General features: G+C 39.9%; 1 protein-coding gene across 3 annotated transcripts in view; it reads right to left on the minus strand.

Annotated features, from left to right (window-relative positions):
• The window catches only part of PSMD1 (proteasome 26S subunit, non-ATPase 1), a 67378-nt gene that overhangs the window by 8566 nt on the left and 37009 nt on the right, over nucleotides 1–21803 (minus strand). For all 3 annotated transcript variants that reach the window (XM_068200563.1, XM_068200562.1, XM_068200561.1), the window contains exons 17-19: nucleotides 14205–14319; nucleotides 12229–12345; nucleotides 3958–4060 (exon numbers count right to left, since the gene is read on the minus strand). In XM_068200563.1, coding sequence (XP_068056664.1) covers nucleotides 3958–4060; nucleotides 12229–12345; nucleotides 14205–14319 — 335 coding nt within the window. The remainder of the gene's footprint in view (nucleotides 1–3957; nucleotides 4061–12228; nucleotides 12346–14204; nucleotides 14320–21803) is intronic.

Here is a 21803-nt window from a genome sequence, read left to right on the forward strand (position 1 = left end):
AGGAATCATAAAAGTCAGTGAATTATTCATTCCTGGCTACTCTACAAAGACACCTGAGCAATGAATCTCAAACAGTTGCTGTCAAAGGCCTGCACAGGCCACAGTGCTGCCAGTTTCCTCCTCTGGAACACATCTCCCTCCTCTATTGTGAGCTCAGCTTACTCAGTAAAACAGATGTACAGCACAGAGACCACACTGCTCTACAGTACCCAAACAATCAGGGAATATAGCCCTTCTTCCATGCTCATTTTGCCAGGATACAGGTTAGACAAAAGTACAGGCAGTGAGAGGGGGAGAAAAAGGCAAACTTTTGCCATAAACAGTTTTAAAACACAGCATCTAAATGATCCCCAAGACAAGGCTCAGGAGGAACACCGTACATATACAGCCGAGCATATAGAAACTTTTCTTTCTGGAACTGCCTCCCTGCACTATCAGTTATTCAGAAGAAATATGCCTAGGTTTTTATCCTACACCATATCAGTAGGAAAAAAATGTAAGCAGCAGCAACTTCAGAAGTTGTTTCTAGACATTATCAATCTAAGCTGCACAGAAACAAGCTCCTGCAGCCTTTGCAGAAAAAATACATCTCTGCCAGACAACCAAGTCTTAGATTTGCACTTGCAAAGCAGAGACCCAAACAACTCCATATGTTGATGTAGTGCAGAAACATCCAGCTAGAAACAAAATTGAAAGACTAGACTTGCAGACAGAGTGAGAAAGTGTTAATCTGATCTTCTGTCTGCTGATAAGCACAGTGCATTGAGTTGAAGAGGGCACCAGGCAAGTCCATTACCGCTGACAAGACCTGGTGCAGGGAGGTTAACTTTGTTAAAGCACAAACACCCACTCGTCAGGCCACTTTGCAGCTGAAAATCCCAAACTGGAGTAGCTTTTCCCAGGCTCACACAAACAGCCACCTCAGGCAGGGCCAGACAGCAATGGAGCTGGCTGAGTTTTAAAGACAAACAGAATTCTCTTTTGCTGCCAAAACTAATGAAAGCCCTGACTGAAGCAGTTCTGTCATCTTGGGTATCTGTCAGGGTTAGTCCCAGCAGAGGCAGTGGAAGCTGGGACATTTTAATGCCCTCCTGTAGGATGCTCTGCCTACATTCTATCTCCTTCCTCTTCCTTTTGTGGTAGCAATAGATCTCCTGCTGTTTGACAGGAAAACTCCTTCCTGCTACATCTTTGAAGCAAGACAAAGATATGGTCTTGCCTTTTTCTACTGCTAGGTCTGCTCTGCTGCTTAGTATTTTCTCTGATAGCAATCTCTTGCCCTTTCATCTGAATCTGCCACAGCCCTGTGGGGGGACTGCCTGAGGTCTTGTGCTATCCTTAAACACATCAAGCACTGCACACTCATATTTCTGGTCTTCTCCTCCATCTTCACTTTGAACTTTATTTACTGCATCACCATGTAAGGACCAGGCCCTGGTTATCAGCAGATATTCTGAATCAAGCAACCAAGTGAATGTTTGCACAAGCAGCTTAATTGGACTTTATAAAACTTTTGCACTTTAATTTTCAGAATTTTAACCTATAATTCAGATAAAACCTAGAATTAACCAATCTCTGGAATCTCCTGAATGAGCAACAGATTTAATATTCAAAAGATGCTGTCATGCTACTTTTTTCTGTTGTTTTATACCCACAAACAATCCACCCTCACTCCCAGGATTTTGCAGGGAAAAGGAGAGGTGGGGAGACATAATACTGCACAATTGTGATTTATCTTCATGATTAAATAGCAGTCCTGACTGCCTGGAAGGGAACACATTCCAGATTTTCGCTGCATGAATAAAAGCTGTAACATGATGCAAGGAAAAAAAAATTAAAAAACACTAAAGAAAAAATTTCAGGGATCCTTGTACTGTAAGGTCCATCTCCCAAAATTCACAGTGCCACTGGGGCAAGGGGGGTTTGGGGAAAAACCCCAAGTACTAAGTTAAATTTAGTGTCTACTTTTTTCTTATTTTATTAAAGAAAAATGTTGCTGCTGGGGATTATCAATGCCCCAGCAATGGCAAAGACCAAATTCTTCATTTCCACTTCAGTGCTCGCAAGGTACCCCACTCCTTCCATTAAACTACCAGCCTAAATGGCTGCCTCATAGTCAGAGCAGAAATCCCAGCTCCAGCGCATCATTTCCCAGGCATACGCTGGAAATCTTGCACTTCTAATCAAACCCTGTCATTGGAAGAGAATTGGGCTTTTCTCCTCACCCCACAGAAAAAGAGACAACATAAAACTGAATTCAATTGCCCCAGCTGTGGCAGATAACACAAAGAACATTTTCTTCCTGGTAATAATCAATTTCTATAACTCACTGTTTCAGATAAGTACTTCCAGTTGTATAGGAGGGATAAAAAGAATTTTTTCTTTTGGGAGGCTCTAATGAAAGTGGCAATAGGTTAAGAAAGGGAGTTCACAGCCTTCCCTGAGTTTCTCAGCAAGAAAAAGAGGTTACAGTTGGCACAAATTCCCATAAAGTTTATTAAAATGGGACATTTCTGGTTTCCAAATCATTATACAATACATGGGTGACACAGGAAGCAAATAAGGTTTTAGTTGTATTTTTATGATTTAATCTTAAGGGTCAGAATTCAAAACAGTCAGTATTGCTGAGAGAGAAATCCCAGAGCCAGCTAGTTTCTGGCTTCCCAGCAACCAAGTGAGTATGGGAACGACCAAAAGTATTCTAAGAGTCTTGTGCCAAGAACATTGCTCAGCCTGAGCTCCAGGAGGGGCACCCAGGAGGCAGGAAGGTGGTGCCTGTTACTGAGCAGGCCTGCTCATCTGTGACAGAGCAGCCTGACATGGCCAGCAGGGAAGCTTTTTAAAGCTGCTTCCATGAGACAGGTGCAGGCAGCAGCACGTTCACGGCCTGGAGATGCAGAGGTTTCCCAGAGACACTGCACCCACACTGCAGGGCGCTGTGCCTGAGCCACAGCACAGAGACAAATTCTGAGGCTCCTTTGCTTGTGGCCTTCAGGATTAATCTTGATCTCAAGAGTACAGGAGAAACCAGCTTGTTTCTGCCTATTAGAGGGGATAAGGAGGTGCATGGCAAGAGAAGACCTCAGCACAAGAGACCAGATGGGAGAAATTGTGTTTGGAAACTTGCAGAATAGGTGCCACTGACAGACACAGCACTGTACAAATGCTACCGCAGCAGAAGGAAAATTTCAAAACATTGTCTGTCCTCTTTGCTTACTGAAAATGTCCTTAATAGGCCCTGCAACTTAGCCCTTGTGAAATGCTGATGGCCTTAGAGAATCCTATTCCTGACTCAACATTTAGTCATTAACACTCAAAATTATGTTTTCTTTGCTAGAAAAAGGTAGCAGTAGTCTGTGAAACTAACTGGATCTTCTGAAAACAGAACCCTGACGCAGTTAACTGTGCATCTTCCTTTGTGCAACCTCTTTTAATGATCATGAAAGTAGCAAAACCTAGTTATTAAAGATATATATATATATATATATAAACTTATATATGATTTTAAAAACTGGCAATGTAAAGATTTAACAGAAAAAGAAAAATATTAGGACTGGATACCACATGATTTCTGAATTTCTGGAGCAGGTGATGATTTAGAAAAATAAAGAAGCAACCTACCATGCTATAATAAATCAACATTCAGGGTGAAAAAATAGAGAAAAAATTAGAGAAAAAATTAGAAAAAAATATTGTATTTGTCTAGACTTGTGGACATTAATTCAGCCCCCAGGACTGGGCTGAGTCTCTCCTAGCAGAAACATGCTGATACAAGCTGAAACTACCAAACAAAATTACTGTTTCTGTAATTAGCTAAAATTCCTTGAAAACTGAGATTTCTTGCTACTATGACATGACAGGTATAAAACCATCTCCCACCTCCCAAATGAAATTTGCTGTTACAGTGATTGCAACAGAACAAGTTTAAGAAATTTTAGCAGCTTTTTGGGGAATTACCTGCGTCCAAAATGCCTTGTGCCAGGATTGCTCCAAACTTTGCCATAACATCATCATGCTTATCATTGATCACTTTGGAATAGAGCTGCCTGAACTGGCTGACCTGGTTAAAAATAATAAAAGAGAAAAAAAAAGAGAGAGATTATAAAACTGACTGCATGAGTCAAATAGTCCATCTTTAGTGGAAGCATCTTCAATTTCTGCACCCTACAATGACATTTGCATTTTCAACAGCTTTAGCCACTGGTATTACAAGTCACCCCAATAATAATTAATTACAGAGTTTTTCCCCACTTGAAGATATCCATATACTGATTTTAAAATATTCAGGATGGACGTGCATTTCCAAATCACATTTGGCAAATGACAAATGGCAAATGACATTTGGCAAATAGGGATACCCTGATAATCTCTAGGGTGTCACTGGAATAACAGACCAATTGATGAGTTTTTAGTAAGAACTATTCTATGTTCTTATGTGACTGACACTGCACTTCAATAAATTTCCTCCATTTCCTATTGCTGAAAACCTCCAACGTTTTCCATTATTCCTGCACAATATTTCTGCTGTACTGATAATGCCCCTGTGATGCATCATCAGCAATTTTTGCTACTGCACTCCTACCTTTTAAGTGAGAATTATTAAAGAAAATATTTAATAAAGTAACAGTTTATGCCATGGTATGTTCACCACAATATCTTAAGTACACAGTAAAGGAAGCTGGTAAATCTTTGCTAATTGTATCATCATTCCCTTGAACAGTTTCATCTTTCACTGGTTTACCAAGTATTGAAGAGACAGAACAGTATCACATCCAGCAATATCTAAGGCTTTACCATAAATTAATAACTTAGGTCTTTTAATATATGCAATGGAGCAACAATATTGCTCAAGTATAATTTTTGTAGTTGAAAAAGCAGACCAGAAAATCCCAGTCTGCAATCCAGTCAACACCTGGGAAGCCACATCACACCCACAGCATGTCTGGAAGAGTATTTCTTATCTCTTTTTAAATTTTAATTTTAATCTAGATACTCATGTGATATTTTGTATTTTTTTTTCTTTTTACATACTAAACCTTCATTTGACATTCTCAACAGCAAAGGAGGCATTTTGATAGAATTCTTCCAAGATGTCTTTAACAAGCTTCTCCCCACTACTCCCCACTTTGTTCCTGGTATTCCAAATTCTCTATCTACATCTGCAGCCACAAAGGAGAAGACAAACTTCTAGCTCAAGGCAGTAGGGCCAGACACTGCCACCAGAGACACTGAGCAGTTTAAAGAATTGCAAACACAGCTGAAGTTTCCAAGCATAAAACCTTAATACCAGATAATCCCCAGACACATCTCACATCCAAAGAGCTTGTGCTCCCCAGGGACACCAGTGACCATTGCTCAGTGACACGTGTCCTACCAGGCCAAGCTTCAGCACTAGCACTAGGAAGGGGCTTTGGCACAGCCTCTGATGTTCCCAGAGCCTAAATGTACCTGGGATGGAGGCTTAAACACTGACCAAGGCACTCAGCAGAGCACCCAGCAAACTGCTGGTCCCCACCCATGCAGGACACCCTGAGCTCCAGAGCCGTGCCAAGGGTGGTCAGCACGGAGCACCAGGAGCAGCCTTCAGGCATCACTCCTACCACATGTGGCCTGCTTGGGGAATCTCAAAGCTTTGCAGAAGGCTTTCACACCTGTGAAAAAACATCCATTCATACAACTGAGTCAGTGACATGAGAACTGAGCTGAGAATAACATTTTGTTAAACTGGGATTCATCAAGGTAAAAAATAAATATTGAAACAGAATGAAGAGCTGTCTGAGGGGATGAATCACACTGCAGGGGTTTCTCAGCAAGGCACGAGATCGGATTCCCCTGTAAAAGCACATCAGAGCCACGAGATAATCCTGCAGCTAAGGCAGTGCTAGCAGCGCATTTCACATGTGAATTTTTGACCAGCGGCACTAAGAAGTTGAGACCAGACCTTTCAAGATATTATGTCCAATATCTGCAGTGGAAACAAAAGACAGAGACATGTCTCCAACCCCTGAGCATTATACCCAAGAGCTGCAGCACTGCTTGGCAGCCCTGCACACTTCAGAGTAAGACCACGCTTTCTGCAGAAGTTTTCAATGCAGGGTAACTCATCACACCACTTAAAACACAGGTGTCCTAAATGAACAGACACTCTCTAGTGACATCTTCCCTGCCTTCACTCCTTCAGCCAGTAACCCAGTGATACTACTTGTCACCTCAACTCATTCAGCGCTGAAGGCATCAAACCTGATTAAGCCACTTTGTGACACGGACGACACTGACATTCATACAAGCAAGTCCTGTCCTACTAAATAGGACTGCATTAAAATGACTGTTTCACACCCATGGACAGTCTCACTACCATGAAGTGCCAGAGCAACCAAGCACTTTTAAACAGCAGCAAAGCTGAACAAAACAATTCTCTGGAAGAGCAGGATGCATTTAGTAGAACTGTCAGGGGAAAAGAGCAGCTATTTCCATTTTCCCGTCTAAGTCCAACAATTTGTGTGCTAATATTAGTTCTCTACTCATCAATTCCTTTTTGCATTAAAATGTTTTTAGTTATTAGTCCCCCAAAGAAGGCGAATTTGCAATTATTAAAACTAAGAAAAAGGAGCAACATAAATTATCAGGGCAGCCACACAGACAGATGTGTGGCAGGGAGATACTGCACACACAATGCAGGGTTTATTCTGGGTATACAGACCAAACTATGCTCTTGCTTCACTCCATTTATGCTTTTTCAAGCTCTCACGATTTTTATTTATAAAAGCTTACATTGAGGTTTACATGGTCAATGTAAATGGTTTGCTTCTTACATCTGACCTGTTTGTACACTGGAAAAACACCTTAGTTTGCATTAGCAGCCTGGAAGAGGGCCTCAAAGGCAGCCACATGCAGACCAGGTGAACCTAAGCCTTCAGGTATTCTTTGGAAAAGAGACACAGAAACAGAAGCAACATGTGAAACTATTTGTCTGTTGAGCTGAGCAGCAGAATTCCAGTGCCACTGTTTAGAGTACATCGTTCCCTTGACGCTGGGCTCAGCTTCTGGGTTTGGAATATTTATGAAAACAGACATATGTTACAAAGCTCATTTGGTGGACTGTAATCCAGAATTTACACTGTAATCAAATCTTCAGAGAACTAAACTCTGGGTGGAGTGAGAAGGCATTCAGCAGAACTGCTGATGTTCACACTGGTGTCTGAACTGACAGAGCAGCCCTTGGAACAGAAGGCAGGAACACCTCACTTGGGAAGGTAAGACAGGACTAGAAAGGGAAATCATCCACCTCCCTGGTCATGGTGCACTGCCCCTGTGAGCACCCCTTCCCTAATGCACCTTCCTCAGCTCCTACTCACATGTACATTAACAAAGCACATGAACAGAACACCAGGCAACAAACTCACCAGGAACCTGCCAGCTTTGGCACCAGGACCCTGTGCAGGGCAGTGAGGTGTCTGAGACACTGACAAGGGACCAAGGACAGAAACCTGGCTGCTCAACCTGAGCACATCAACTGCCACCTCTCCAGGTGACAGGGACAGGTTACAGCAGATCAGCTGAGAGCAGGCATTCAATGAACAAGCACTGAACAGCTGCAGTAAGAAACAGTCCTTATGCCATCTATTATAAAAATACAAAATATGTAATTCCATCTCAAGAGCATTCTGTGTTCATATAAGTTCTGCATACCTGTGCATTGTGAGCCATGGATCACTGCCAGGCCTGGAAAATGCACTAAGTGAGTGTGCCCTTTCCAGAGTTTAAAGTCAATGGAAGCAAAACTGTTCTATGAAAGGGTGAGAGACTATCCTGCTCAGACTTAGGGGCCAGGCCAACCCAGAGCAAGGATTGAGACCAAAGGTCTCAACACTCAAATGCATAACAGGCCCACATGCTTGTTCAGGCTGTTCCTACAAAGCAAATGCTTTACAGGAAAGGGAATTTTGACTGGATCACGTCCCAGCTGAAAACATTCCTTGCTGCAGGGGAAAGACTACTTTGGCAGCTCTGGCAGCAGCAGTTCAGGAAGGTATTAACCTCACATGGAGCCAATGCTCCATCTCTTGGGAGAAGGTGCTGGGGCACTCACCTCCTACAAAATGGAGCAAGATGTCAACAGCTAGCCATTTCTTAAGCTGTAGAAGCAAAACCTGCCAGAGTTTGTCTAGTAAAGCCCTTTTATCTGGTATTATTTTTCCTTCAAACCACAGCAACAAGCACAACCCAAACTACCGTGTAAGTTTAATTAATATGCATGAAACCCACAAGCTTTGTTTCTACCTCAAAGTCTTCAAGCACTTCAAAAACTCTACAGCACTTGGAAATGCTACCTAGAAATTTATTTGGGCAGCATCCAGGAGGAACACTAAAATATAGACAATGACTCATTTCATCTTTCTAACAAAACACACACCCCATTCTGATAACTAGTGCTGGCCAAAATGACACGGCACTGAGTTCAAATGAAGCCAAGCACAGAACCTTGGAAACAGTGAGGAAACAACAGAGACTTTGAGATATGAGAAGGATACAGCACCATTTCCTACCACCAAGGGCTGTCGTTTATCAGGCTATTTACCACTTCTCCCTCCACCAGTCAATATTCATGCACATGAAGCCCAGGAGATTGTCAAGAACAAGATTTTATAAAGAGTTAATTACAGGAAATACTGGCAGGTGCTGTGCACAATGCTTCTGGCAAATGCAAGCTCTTAAGAACAAGAGCATTAATAAAATACAATAAAACAGGTTTTTAACTGTTTGCATGTTGTATTTATCTTCTTCAAAAGATGAAGTTATTCTGCATACATTTACCCTCTTGAAGGAGTGAGCAGAAGCATCTCACAGTAGTGGGCTTTCATAAAGTAAAGGTGCTACCAGGATATTGCAAAATCATCCTTGCACCCTAGCAAGACCTAGCATTTCATCTAAATGGGGAAAAGAAAAATCCCAACAGCAATCTGGTCCTGGTTTCTTCACATCTTAAATACAACAAGCCAATGTGATTGAAGGAAGATGGAGAAAAAGGCCATTATGACTGAAGGAGAATGGAGAAAAAGACTTGACCTTGTTTATTATTTTCTCATTTTGCCAAGATGACTATCCTAACACAAAACCAGGAATTGAATTTACTTTTTCAAGTAGTTCAACGTGTAGTTCGTTTCCAAAACTGCTGACTTAATTGCCCTGCAGGTTGCAAACATATCCTGAAGTTGTCATTGATTTCTGTTATGATGACCTCATCATGTTGTAATTTAGGATTCCATTTCACAAAATAAACTTGTTAATATTTTATATCTGGTACTAATATGGCTCTTAAATCTATCAACAGACATCAGGAAAAAATCACATTTGCTGCACAAGGAGGAATTGTTTCAACTCCAAAGATATCAAACCACCTTTACTCAACACCTGCTATCCCTTTTTGCCCCTTAAGCAACTTGCAAGTTCAAAGAGTTTATGTAATTACAATTCTTTATTTCACAAACCTTTATTTAAACTATTTAAATTTAAATTCTTTGAATTATTCATTTAAACAAAGATTGAGCACAACAAAGAGGAGGACAAACAGAGGGAAGATCACAATGAAGTTAATTCAAAGGCATACATCTACCCTTTTCTCACAATAAAAATGGCTTTTTAAAACCAAAATCTTTGATTCTTAAATCTCTATTTATTCCCGGCATTTTGGCGTTGCAATGCTCAGCTCTCAAAACTCTGACAGCATTTTATTCCCAAAAAAAATCCTGACCTATTTAAGGGAGATTGTTTGCTACCATCTTCCTCAAATGATCATCAGAGAATTGAATGTATTTCTAACCCAAAGCTCACTAATAATAAGTAAACTAAAAAAATATATAAAATCCCAGAAGAGACAAAACTGAGCAGCAATGACAGGAAGCTGGCAAGGCTCTATGACACAATCTTTACTAAAATCACCATCTCTCACATGCAAAGCATCACCAAGTGTTTAGAAGCAGTGAGATGATACATAAAATTTAGCTTTTCTGTAACTCCATCAAGACTGTACAGCTTATGGGATACAAAAAACCATCACACTCCTCTTCCTAGGTGCTTATTCAGCAATTCAAATACCCACATCCATCAAGTCAGACCCTTTGGCACAGTGTCCGGCATGTCACTCAGGAATCTAATCAGATCAAAATATGTCCTGGCAATCTAAAAATGGCTCCTTTTCTGAAAAACTTGCCCCCCCCTGCATCAGAGTTGAGTAATTTTTTTTCAGATTGGCAGAGAGCTCCAAAAAAGGTTTCCCATGGATAATAAATGACTTAATTGGAAGCATATCCCTCAAAATACTTCTTTTACTTTTGAGCAAGAAACAATAATGGTTATAAGCAACTTTTGGGGTATTTCTAAAAAACAAAACTTGTGTATTCTGTGCTTAGTTCCTGAATTGGCAGAATATTTCAGGTAATATTTATTAATCTGGAATTTTGCTTCTGTTTGTTTTTTAATATCTGTAGTGCTTCTTTGACTAGACAATTAATTGCCTTCTGTAACTATATCAGGCAATAATTTGGCATCAAGCTGTTTCAGTTTCTGGCCCCATTTTTAAACAAGCCACTGACTCCCAAACTACATATCTCATCCTGTATTTGCTGGCCAATTATTTTAACCCCCTGCTTTTATCAAGCGGAATTATCACACACGACTTGGAAGTCAAGGTTTCCAGACCTCTTTGGGAAAAGAGATCTGCCCTATTACACACCTCAAATAATCTGTGTTTTCTCTAGCTATTTTCCTACCCACATTTTTCTTTAGGACAAACAGTGTCTTTCTCCTGTCATCTCAAAAAGCCAGAAACTCCAACAGGCAGACTCAGCAAGTGACTCATGTTTTAGGAAGGCTGACTGATTCAGAGTAGAGTACAATTCCCATCCCAAGAGGATTAGGGTGCTTTGCAAACTAAAATGAATCAATCCTCATAATGTCCTTTCATATATAAATCCTTAATTCTTTCTGGTGGGAAACCGAGGCACAGGAGAGCTATATAATTTGTCCAGTACTAGAGCAACACAGAATGATTAAACCTGATCTCCTATATTGAGGCCTGGCATTCCAATCACCTGACCAAGGAACAAACAATAAAAACAACAATTAATTTCTTTCCACAGAGAGGTAATTCAACTTCACGTGACAGAAACTTTCTATCTTGGAAGACAAGGGGATCCAACAGAAGTCTAGTGTTCTCCACTGGCTTATTCAAGTGAACTACTATTCTTGGCTTATTCACTTGAACTACAATTCTGATAATACAAACAACATTCCCAGATTCTGCTCAGTGAAAACTAACATTTTTCTTTCATTTTTTTAAAAATAATTCGAAGGAACAAACTGTCTGCCAACACATTTTCATATTCCATGAATTAGAAATACCCAAACACCTGCATTTGTAGATTTCCTTCTCTGACTTTCCCAAGTAAAATTTTCCACTGGACAGAGGCTTTTTTTCCCTCTTCCCATCCAAATGCAGTAAAAAGGTGTCTGTTTTTATCACAGTTCAATTTCTAAAATGTCATCAATGAAAGCAACCAATATGCAGCAAATGAATAGCAAAGTACCAGCCACTGCTCTGCCTCAGCACTCACCAGAGCAGGTGAAATGTGGAACCTCAGAACTTCTACAATGTGGACTTTTAGTCTGTACAAATGTTTGCATATCACCACCTGTCACACACTCACAGGGAACCTACTTTTAAAAGCTAAACACAGTATATGCAACCCTTTTCACCTTATGAGCAGAAAACTCCATTAAAATATGGAGTATTTGTTATAAACTCACTAAGCCAGTTCTGAAAGTTCTGAAGTTGTTTCACCTGAAAAATGAAATACAAAGGAAACATTGTTCTAACAGGACCTGTCTCCATGACCACATCCAAAACTAAGCTTAGTATCATCAAAACCAATGTCTTTACCGTCACTTTCCTATCATTACAAGATGCTTTAAGACCTTTTAAAGAAGAGCATTTATTCTTGTAGTGCCCAGAGTTAGCATACTGCCATCCATCAGGTGTGTTCCCATCATTCAGAGCACCTGCTCTAATCCAAGCAGGAACTTCCCACTGTACATTCAGCTCTGGCTCTTTTCAAGGCATGTGCAGTCTCTTGACAGTGCTTACATGCAGTGCCAGGCTCTAAAGATTTGGCATCCAAGGCAATTTCCCACCTAAGAGGCACGTGAGGTGTGTGAGGTGTGACACACTACCTTTGGGCAGGTGATCTCAGTCTGCTGGATCATGATAAGGGCAGATGCAATGAGAGCTCCTTGACGCACGTAGTTCACAGGATCATTTGTCATTGGCTCAAGCAAATTGATTGCTTCCTAAAAGAAACGAAGAAATACAGAGTCATAGAGTTAATACTACTATTTTTAGAATGCCAGGATTCAAATCTCCAATGGAAGGTTATCAGATTGATGCTATCAGATATACTTTAAAAAATGTGTTGCCTGTTCTTGGCAAATGAAGTAGAAATCTGTATTTCTGTAGATTTTAATCCAAAAATTGTGAAGAAAAAAAAAAAGAAATGCCAAAAACAAGTGAAGGATGGATGGAACAAGGTCGACCTGCAGAAACAGGGCAACAGCTAAACAACAGGTATAAGCAACAGATGTGTTCATCACATTAGATTCCAAATTCTTTGCCTTATACTTTATTGTTAGAACCTGTAGCATTCAGCATCTTTTAAGCAATCTCTTCTTCAGAGTGCCCTTCTGTCCATACTTAAACTGAGGACACGAGCAAATGCAGCTGAGTGCAGAGTGCAAGAGTTTCCCAGTTCAGACCCTTCTTAGTGTTACTTCCATTAGGTGAGGCTTTTAAAAACAAGTTAATTTTATGCAGAACATTATTTCAAAGAACCACTTCTAAAATAATATCATGCCTTCACTAAAACTGCTTTTGCCATCTGAGCTAGGTTGGAGGCTGTACTTCTTCACCTGAAGGTGACTCATTCACTCTTTGGCAAGCATTCAGTACCACGGATGAAACACCCACTATGACAAAACGCGGAACTTTTTGATCTCCAAAACTGAATCTATTTGGGCCTTCAAAACCTACTTATAGAAGCTCTGCAAGACATATATCTATGTAATCAGATGGTTTAGGTCATCACACAATGTATCTGGAAATAAAACAAGACTCATTCTTGCGACTAAAAGCATTTCCACTTAAATTAACTTGTCAGATGCAGCAGGTTAAAAATAACTAACTCCTTGATTCCACCTTCCACTTGAGAATAAAGCAACCTGGATAAAAATAGGACTCTCAGATCTGCTTTCAAATCTGCATGCTTTAGCTACTAAAGATGGCAGGCAGTGCACGTCAGCATTCTGTGCTTTTGGCAGCACAAGTGACACTCGGGAGCGCTCACGCAGGAGCCACGGAGCAAATGTTTAATACAGCAAGAGATGAGACAGATAAGCAAGAGATTTATCAAAGACTCAGAAGCATGACATATTACTTTGTCTGTGCACCTGTTCTGAAACTGCAGTTCTGTACCACTACAGATTATTATACACATGTGGGAGAAGCAGAGGGAGCTTATTCCCAAGTTTACTTGCTGCTTGTTCCAATGAGCGCTCACTTCCTTCAGCAGAAGTGGAATCCTACTATAAATGGTCTGTTACCATCCATGAGAATTAACCCTCACTGATACTTATAAAGTGAGAATACATAAAATGTACTGGTTGTTAATTACACTCCTGAAACTACAATACATTTAATTAAATTTCATTGCACTCGGATTTACTACATGGATCTTCCATAAATCATGTATCACAGGAAAAACGAAAAGAGCTAGAAGTTAAGCAAAACACCTGCTGTTTTCCTGTCACTGGCACTCCAAGGGCAAAGAAGTATTTATTTTGGAGTACTGAATATAGATTTAAAGTTCAGTGGCAACTTGACAGTAAGAAAACTCCAAGAAAAGTTTTGAAGACAAAATTTCAAGAATGTGGCAGTAATATATAAAAACATTCTAATTTACCTATTCTGTACAAGCAGGAAAAGAAACTCTATGCCCAGAAAAGTTAAAGAATTTAAAGTAGTGCTGTACTCCAGCTGGCTGGCAGTGTACATGTGTGAGAAATCCATCTGCATGTGTGATGTCTGCACACAATGTGTCTGTCACAGGAGGGAGTAGGAACAGTCTTGGCCATACATGCTTCTTTCTGGCCCTCACCTTGTTTCCAGTGCCTGCACAGCAGATTCCCAAAGCCATGGCAGCCCCATAACGCACGTGGGGATTGTAGCTCTCTGACAGCAAAGAAACCACGCTCGGACACTGCTCTGGAGTCCTAGAGAAAGGCAAAAAAGAAAGAATAGCATTTATTATTAGTGTTCTTCAAAATATGGTGTTGTGCTTCAAAATATGGTGACTTAATTATTTTCATATCTAAAATTTTCAAATTGTTCTTCCACACTGTATGTTTTTTCATTTCTCAAAACTTAACCAGAGGGGAGGAACAAATGGGCTAAGAGAACAGATTAATAAACACATTAATAAACTTTCCTATCACTGCAGATAATCACACACAGTTCCCACTACTGAATTCTTCCTTAGTGCTTATTTTCTGCCTTTAAAATATCGCCCAGCAGAATGATGTATCTATTGAGGCTGAAGTCTTTATCTCCAGAAATCATGCCTTTTTGACAGGCTTTCCACTAGCAGAGGTTTACCCTCCACAAGACACACAGCACTAAATTTCCTATCAGTAGACACAAAACTCACCTCCAGTATTCAATCAACCTTCAAGGTTGGTGAGTCCCAAACTCCCTCTTGCAATCACAGCTACAGCCAACTCCTCCTCACCCCCACCTACTGCTGTAAATCACAGCACAGGAGGAAATGCTGATACAACACACACTTCCAATCAGTTTAGGAGCAATGTCTACTGCCGCCTCCTTACAGTGTCATGCTGGGACTGTTGCTGCCTTTTAAGAGATCTGAAATGAGTATATATGCTCTATGCTGGTCACTACAGCAACAAAACTTCCAGCCCAGTGCTGGAAGATGAAAGAGAGCCTCAGTTTCCCACAGCCAGAAGCATATGTTGCTCATGCAAACAGCTTTGTAAATATTGAGTATTTCTGAAATAGTGCAGAACTCATAGGTGTTAATATATTGATTTCCTTTCTGTCTTCATGGTCATATTTATCCCTGGTTTAATTTTAATGCCACACAAACCACTCCATAATATCAAATACTGCCAATTTCAGCATACTGAGTCTGATGGCACAATGAACAGAAGAGCAATGCAGGAATGCAGTTGGTAAGGAAACATTTATGAAGAAGAAAGATGTAAAACTATAAATTTTAAGTGATTTCATTATAGCTGTTTATAGAGTGAACATCATCTGGCTCTTCGTGCCATCTCACTGTGTATTGCAGCCCAGACTAGCATTTTAACTGTCACATTCACAATCCTATAAGCAGTCTTGCAAGCCATTTACTTCTGCTATAAACTGATTTCAGACTAAAATGTACCTGGGAAGAAGGCAAGAGCATGTTAGTCTTCACTTCCTTTCTTACATTTGCTACATTGAAAGATGGAGGGTGGAGGGTGGCAGCAGTACCTGCTTGTACACAGGAATTATGGCATCATGTAAAATCATTGCCTGTCAAGGCACTCAACAACTCAAGAAAGAAAAAAACCACTACAGAATATACTCCAGTATGGGTTTTATTTAAATGAATACTTGAATCATAAAAAACAGTAACGAAAAACACTTTGAGCAACAATCTAGTTCATTCTCTTCTTTCATTGTGACAGGAGACAGAAGACATGTTCATATAATGACACACTCATACTTCAGTTATACTCTACACACATAATGAATTAATTTCTACTCTAGCTATTCCTGTTTGAACACTTTCCCATGGTCTCCTCTGACAGCTAGTCCTGAACTCCTCTTTGCACTCCTCTTCCCTACTCCAGCTGACCAGACAGGCAGCACCACCACGCAGGCTCCAGTCCTCCTCCAGAACTGCGCAAGGGGCCCAAAGGCACCCCGGCTTCAGAGGCTACTCCATGCCTCAGCAGTAATGGCAGCAAGCACCTGCATCTTCCCCCTACTTCCATCTGAGTCTTCCCAAAGCATCCACATGAGGAAAGAATCCCACCTACCAACATCACCTTACAACCCCCCCGGCCTTCAACAGCACCAAAAAAAAAAAAAAAACAAACAACACCAAAGGGAAGGAAACACCAAGCTGCTGGAAACTGCTGCCTCTAAGATGAAGCCATGATGACAAATGTTAAGAAAGGGAGAAAAGCTGGGCAACAGAACAGTTCTGTTGTGCCCTATGAATGAAGACGACAAACTAAAAGACACATTTAAAACTATCTATCAGTCTCTTGTTCAAATAACAACTTAGACAATGTTTTCTTTAAAATGAGTTGATGTGGAGACCAGGAGACATAAATCCTATCATACATGAGGCCAAGCATTCAGCTGCACAGAAGACTTCAGCTCTTGCACAAAGACCCTTAACACCTTTGTGTTTGCTTTACTTCAGATAATGTTAAACAAGCATATTGTGAACCAAAGAAGAGAAAAACACTTTCTGGCAAAGATGTGATTCTGCACTCTGAAGCATTAATCATTAAATTCATGTTCAGAAAGCTAGATTTTATAGAATCACTAACTTGGACACATGTTTGTGTCTGCAGGCTCAGAAGCTCTAACAGTTTTTATTATAAAATCAGGATTAATGTACACTAATTGATTTTTGAATTCTCAGCCAGATCTAAATCACTGGAATACTCAAATTATCTGAAATACTTTTATCTCAAATAGATCCATAAAACTGTCAAACATTTTGACAGGAGGCCTTCCATAAATCCACTTTGGGAGTTGCAGCAACTTAACAGGTCCCACCACTTTCCTCAGTTTTCTCAAAACCTTAATCTTAAAAAAATTTCTTCTCATTCAACAAAGATCTAGAGGGCAGATCAAAAAGTGGGAAAGAGTCTTGCAGAAGTGTGTATTGGAGGAACAGGACCTCAGTGAACAAGATCATTGTTGGCATCAATGCTTAAGCACTAACATTTGCTTACTCCTTTATTGCTGAGATGTTTGTAATTACAAAGTCCTACAAGGTGTTGCCAAAGGTCAGCCCATATAAACCCAAACCCAGACTCCATAAAATTTATAAAACCCAAAACAATTCTGTCAAGTGATCAAAAGAAAAGTTAGAAAGCCCTCATAAGCAGTCCCAGGCTGCAACTGTGCTCCCATGGGTATTACTTCCATCTGGGTAATCCAGTTGGGGACCATGTTTAAAACATGACCATGTTGTCCTTCCCCTGGCCCTTCACTGAGAGCACAGCTCCTCGAGCTGCTGACGTGACATTCAGCATAATCCAGAGGGAAGAGGGACAGTCCCCCTGCTGATGGAGGAAGTTTCTGCTTCACTGGTACCAAGCCCCACACAGGCTCCCAAACCAGGTCCACCCTTCTGGCTCCCTGCTGGAGACCTCCACCACTCTGCTGATTGCTGATGGCTGAATCAATGTGTTACAGAGTAGAAACCTCTGGTGGCAGACGGAGAGAAATAATGAAGAGTGTGAGAAACTTTAATAACACTACTAAAAAAGAGAAATGGTTTGTCACAACTCACGCTCAGCAACCCGCTACTCCTACTCAGTCCTAATACAGATATCTGTCATTACTGCAAGTTAAACAGAGAAAATAACACCACATGAAATACCAGAATAACATTTGGAGATTCAGTGGGTGGACATTTTATCTCCAGACACAATTTTTTCCTCCCCTCTTTAAAGTCACAGTAAAAATTCTAAGCCTGGACTAGATTTAATATATTTTGAGCACAGAAGCAATGTACCATAGTCCTCTAGCATGACCTTCCCATAACACAGTCCAGTAATTTCATCTTAAAATTCCTACATTAAAGCCTAAGGCATGTCTCTAAACTGGACTGTGTATCTTAGAAAGATAGGCAATGTCTATTTTTGAAAACCAAATTATCTTTAATGCACTGGTTCCTTCCTTTTTCCCTAACACTGGTTTTACTCAAGCAGTGTGCTTTTGCAATTACACTTTACTACAACAGCAAAATGATGACAAAAAAATGGCCCAATTATTTCCTTCATTTTATCTGAAAATTGCTCAGCTGCTCCTACATAAACCATGAAACCACAGACGTCAGTGAACCCAGACCTGTACACAAAAAAACCCAACATCATAAGTAGCTTCAACTTTGTTCTGTTACCAGGAAACTAAATGAATAAAGAAGCCAAAAATCTCAAGAAGTTTCTTCCATGGGACTTCAACAGTGTAGTCAGCTACAGTTTTGTTTCCACCCTACATCAGGATCAGTTTTACTGTTGTGATAAATGGGCTGCAGATGAAGGACTTCCTCCAAGATCCAGTTTGGTTTGTTTCAGAAGTCAAACAAAATCATAAAGAAAAATAAAGATGCACCAAGACAGCAATAAGAGATTCTCAGCAAAACATAACAGCTGGCATTTTATTAGTTTTACTCACCAACTGGTTGCTCTTGAAACCTCCACAAGAAACAAACACCCTACACTATGGATTTTGAATCTTCCCAGAAACTAGAATCAGTGAAAACACAGAGGAGCTGTCTTGCCTCCAGCCCAGGTGCCTTAGCCTCAACTCTGAACTCCTTTCTGAGGTTGTTATTTCTTGGAGATATATATATATATATATATATATATATATATATATACACACACACATATATACACACACACACACACACACATAAATGTCATAGTCTCTCAATAAAAAGTTGATAGTTAGCTTGTAAGTAGCCTAGAATTTCTGAGAAACCAAAGATAATTTTGCATTCTTCACTACTTCCAAAGAGAGATGAAAGAAAGCTTTTCTTAAGCTTCCAGTGCAAAAATTAACAGAATGAAAACCAGGATGTTGATTGTTAACACAGACTAATATGAAAAAAAAAACCCACCCAGGTCAGCTGGACACAGAAGGTGGTCAGAGTCCCTTTCTATCCATGGTGTTGAGCTAACAGTTTTTTTTCTGAAAGTCTTTACAATTTCAATACCTGCAGATATTGGAGTTCTCATTAGGGTTTGCCTCCAAGAGCCTTATTGAGCTACTGAAAGTTGAGGATCACAGCTACATTGGCTCTTAACAATCCACTGTAATCTTTTTTCCCCAGGAGGCATGCAACAAGACAAACTAAAAGCCATATCTTGGAGCACATTCCACTTCAAGTGTCTTAGATCACAGACCAGTTAAAACCACCTCCTTTGAGTACTTTATCTCCAATCCTGTAAGCTGCACATCTTCAAGGTTAAAGCATTACTGCCATTTTTCTTTATATTTCAGCAATTTTTAAATACGAAACTCCACATATATAAATATAAAAATACATAGTAGCTTCAGTAAATAAATATACAGAATACTCAAAAAAACTCCTCACACTGGTCTCATGATTGAGACTAAAAATGGAAGCATCTGAAGCATCACTAACATGCACTTATCTTTTTAGTCTAAATATTTAAGGACTATACAACTCACTGAAAAATGAAACATCAGAGAATTGAAGAACAATGTCAAATATATCTTCTAAATTCCTCATTAAGTGTCCCCAGTCATATTTCAAAAGAGTCTAAATATTTATAACTTTTAAAAACTGTTGGTCATGAATTAATAATTTTATACAGAACTATTTCCATAAGTTGTTTTAGTGGTGCAGTGGCAATAAAAAAAATAAAAAAGCTTAACAGAAGTTTCTTTTCATCTATGAATGAGTTAACAAAGGAGAAATGCAGATATTAACTGCACAGTTTGTGGTCATTTCTGGAGGAGGGGATGTGCAACAGAAAGGGAAATATAGAGAAAACAGAAAACCTGTAGAGAAAAATGCAACAAACTGATATATTCAGTGTAGACTAAACACCCCATCTCTCTCTCTGGACAAAAATGATCCCAGCTATTCCCAAACCAGGAATTTTCTGCAACTACCTCATGTACAGCAGAGCAAGTGAACTTGAATGATATGTACTGACTGAACAGCACTCACCAGAGACAGCTCCTATCTGATGGGGACATGGCTCTGTAAAATCACACTGGCAGTTTGAAAACTGAAGTAACAGCAAGGGATAGGAAATAAAAATAGTATCTATTTATGGTTCAAATATTCCATTTACAGTGGACCAGGAGTGGGGTCTAGCAAGATTTATCATCATTAGCACGGGAGAAGAGCTGGACACAGGGGCAGGACAGTGGTCTGCACAAAAAGCCTGGCCAGAAGATACAGTGAAGAACCTGCTGCAGGTCTGTAATAGATATAGAGCAGGATGTGTTTCTCTAATGATTCAAACCTGGTGAAGGTCAGAAAACATCATAAAGGGCAGGTATGTTTTTCATCTCTCTGAAATTAAACAATGCACCAAAAAGGCAAAAATGCTTGCAAGCCAACCTACCACTAAACTTGTATCATCTTCCACAAGTTCCTAAGATAATTGGTTTTATCTGTATTTTAAGAATAATTTCCTTTTCAACTAGATATAAATGTATTCATTAGCTTTCATCAGAACAATCTGCAGTAAAAACTTCAAGTACAGCTAGATTAATGTCAGGATATCCTTCAAAATTTATAAAATATAAACCAGAAGTTGATTAGACATAGTGGAGCTTAAGAAAAACTGAATCCAAATGCCCATTAGCCAAATAAGGTATTGTCCTGTCTCAATTTCCATTTTTTATATGTTTTCATGTGCTCTGCTCTCTCAATACTGTCAGTGGTGACAATAGGGAGGTGGCCAGATAAGGAAACAATATTACCATAGCTGGATTGATCTTTATTTTTGTAATATATACTTTTCTGATGAATAGAGAAATCAGCTCTCAAATGTAAATGAATACAGCATGGAATCTTATTGACAATTTCCTTTAAAAAGAAAAAGTAAGGAACAAGTTAAAGCTACTGAAAATTCTATTGTATGATCTGAATATACTAAGTATTTCTGTTAATTTCTGACAGCAGCCTTCTCTCTTTGGCCCCACATTACCTGCATTCTAGAGATATAATTTTTTTCTTTTTTGAAGAAATAGAAATTGATGCACAGTTCACGATGGACCTGATTTCCAGCTCAAGGCTGGTAAGCACTAGCAATTCATGGAATGTAATGGCTGGTGTCATACAGAGGGTCAAACCATGATCTCATGGTCTATTCTGGCCTTTACTCAAGGACTTATTACACAATTTTGCAGCTAATATCCTTGGAAGTGAACTCTTATTTCCATTTTAATGCAGAACTGTAAGATGACGCTGAGGCTATACACACATCTGACTGAAAGCTGGAAGGTAACAAAAGAGAACACTCAGGATAATAAAAAGCAGCTGCAGAAAGAAAGTTTTAAAGTAACAGTGCACACACTTTAAGTGTGCTAGACAATACATTTATAAAGTTAGGCAAGAAAAAACCTGGAGTGTTTACAGGGCTGCAGAACTTTTTAGGGTTAACTCCAGGAAAAAACCTGGAGTGTTTACAGGGCTGCAGAACTTTTTAGGGTTAACTCCAGGAAAAAACCTGGAGTGTTTACAGGCAGAACTTTTTAGGGTTAACTGTGCTTCCATCCAGAAAGCAACTGAGCCCAGAGAGCGAGCAGCAGACAGACAGACAGACAGACGGACACACGCTACGGTGCACAGAGACAGAATGTTGTAGTGTGAAGGGTCATTTCCAGACCTGCACATCCTGATACAGCTCCAGGGAGCACACACTGTAGTGCTGGAGCAGTGAATCAATTAACCCTCTCT

Source organism: Anomalospiza imberbis, chromosome 10 (genome assembly GCF_031753505.1).
Source record: "Anomalospiza imberbis isolate Cuckoo-Finch-1a 21T00152 chromosome 10, ASM3175350v1, whole genome shotgun sequence".
NCBI classification, from domain to species: Eukaryota; Metazoa; Chordata; class Aves; order Passeriformes; family Viduidae; genus Anomalospiza; species Anomalospiza imberbis.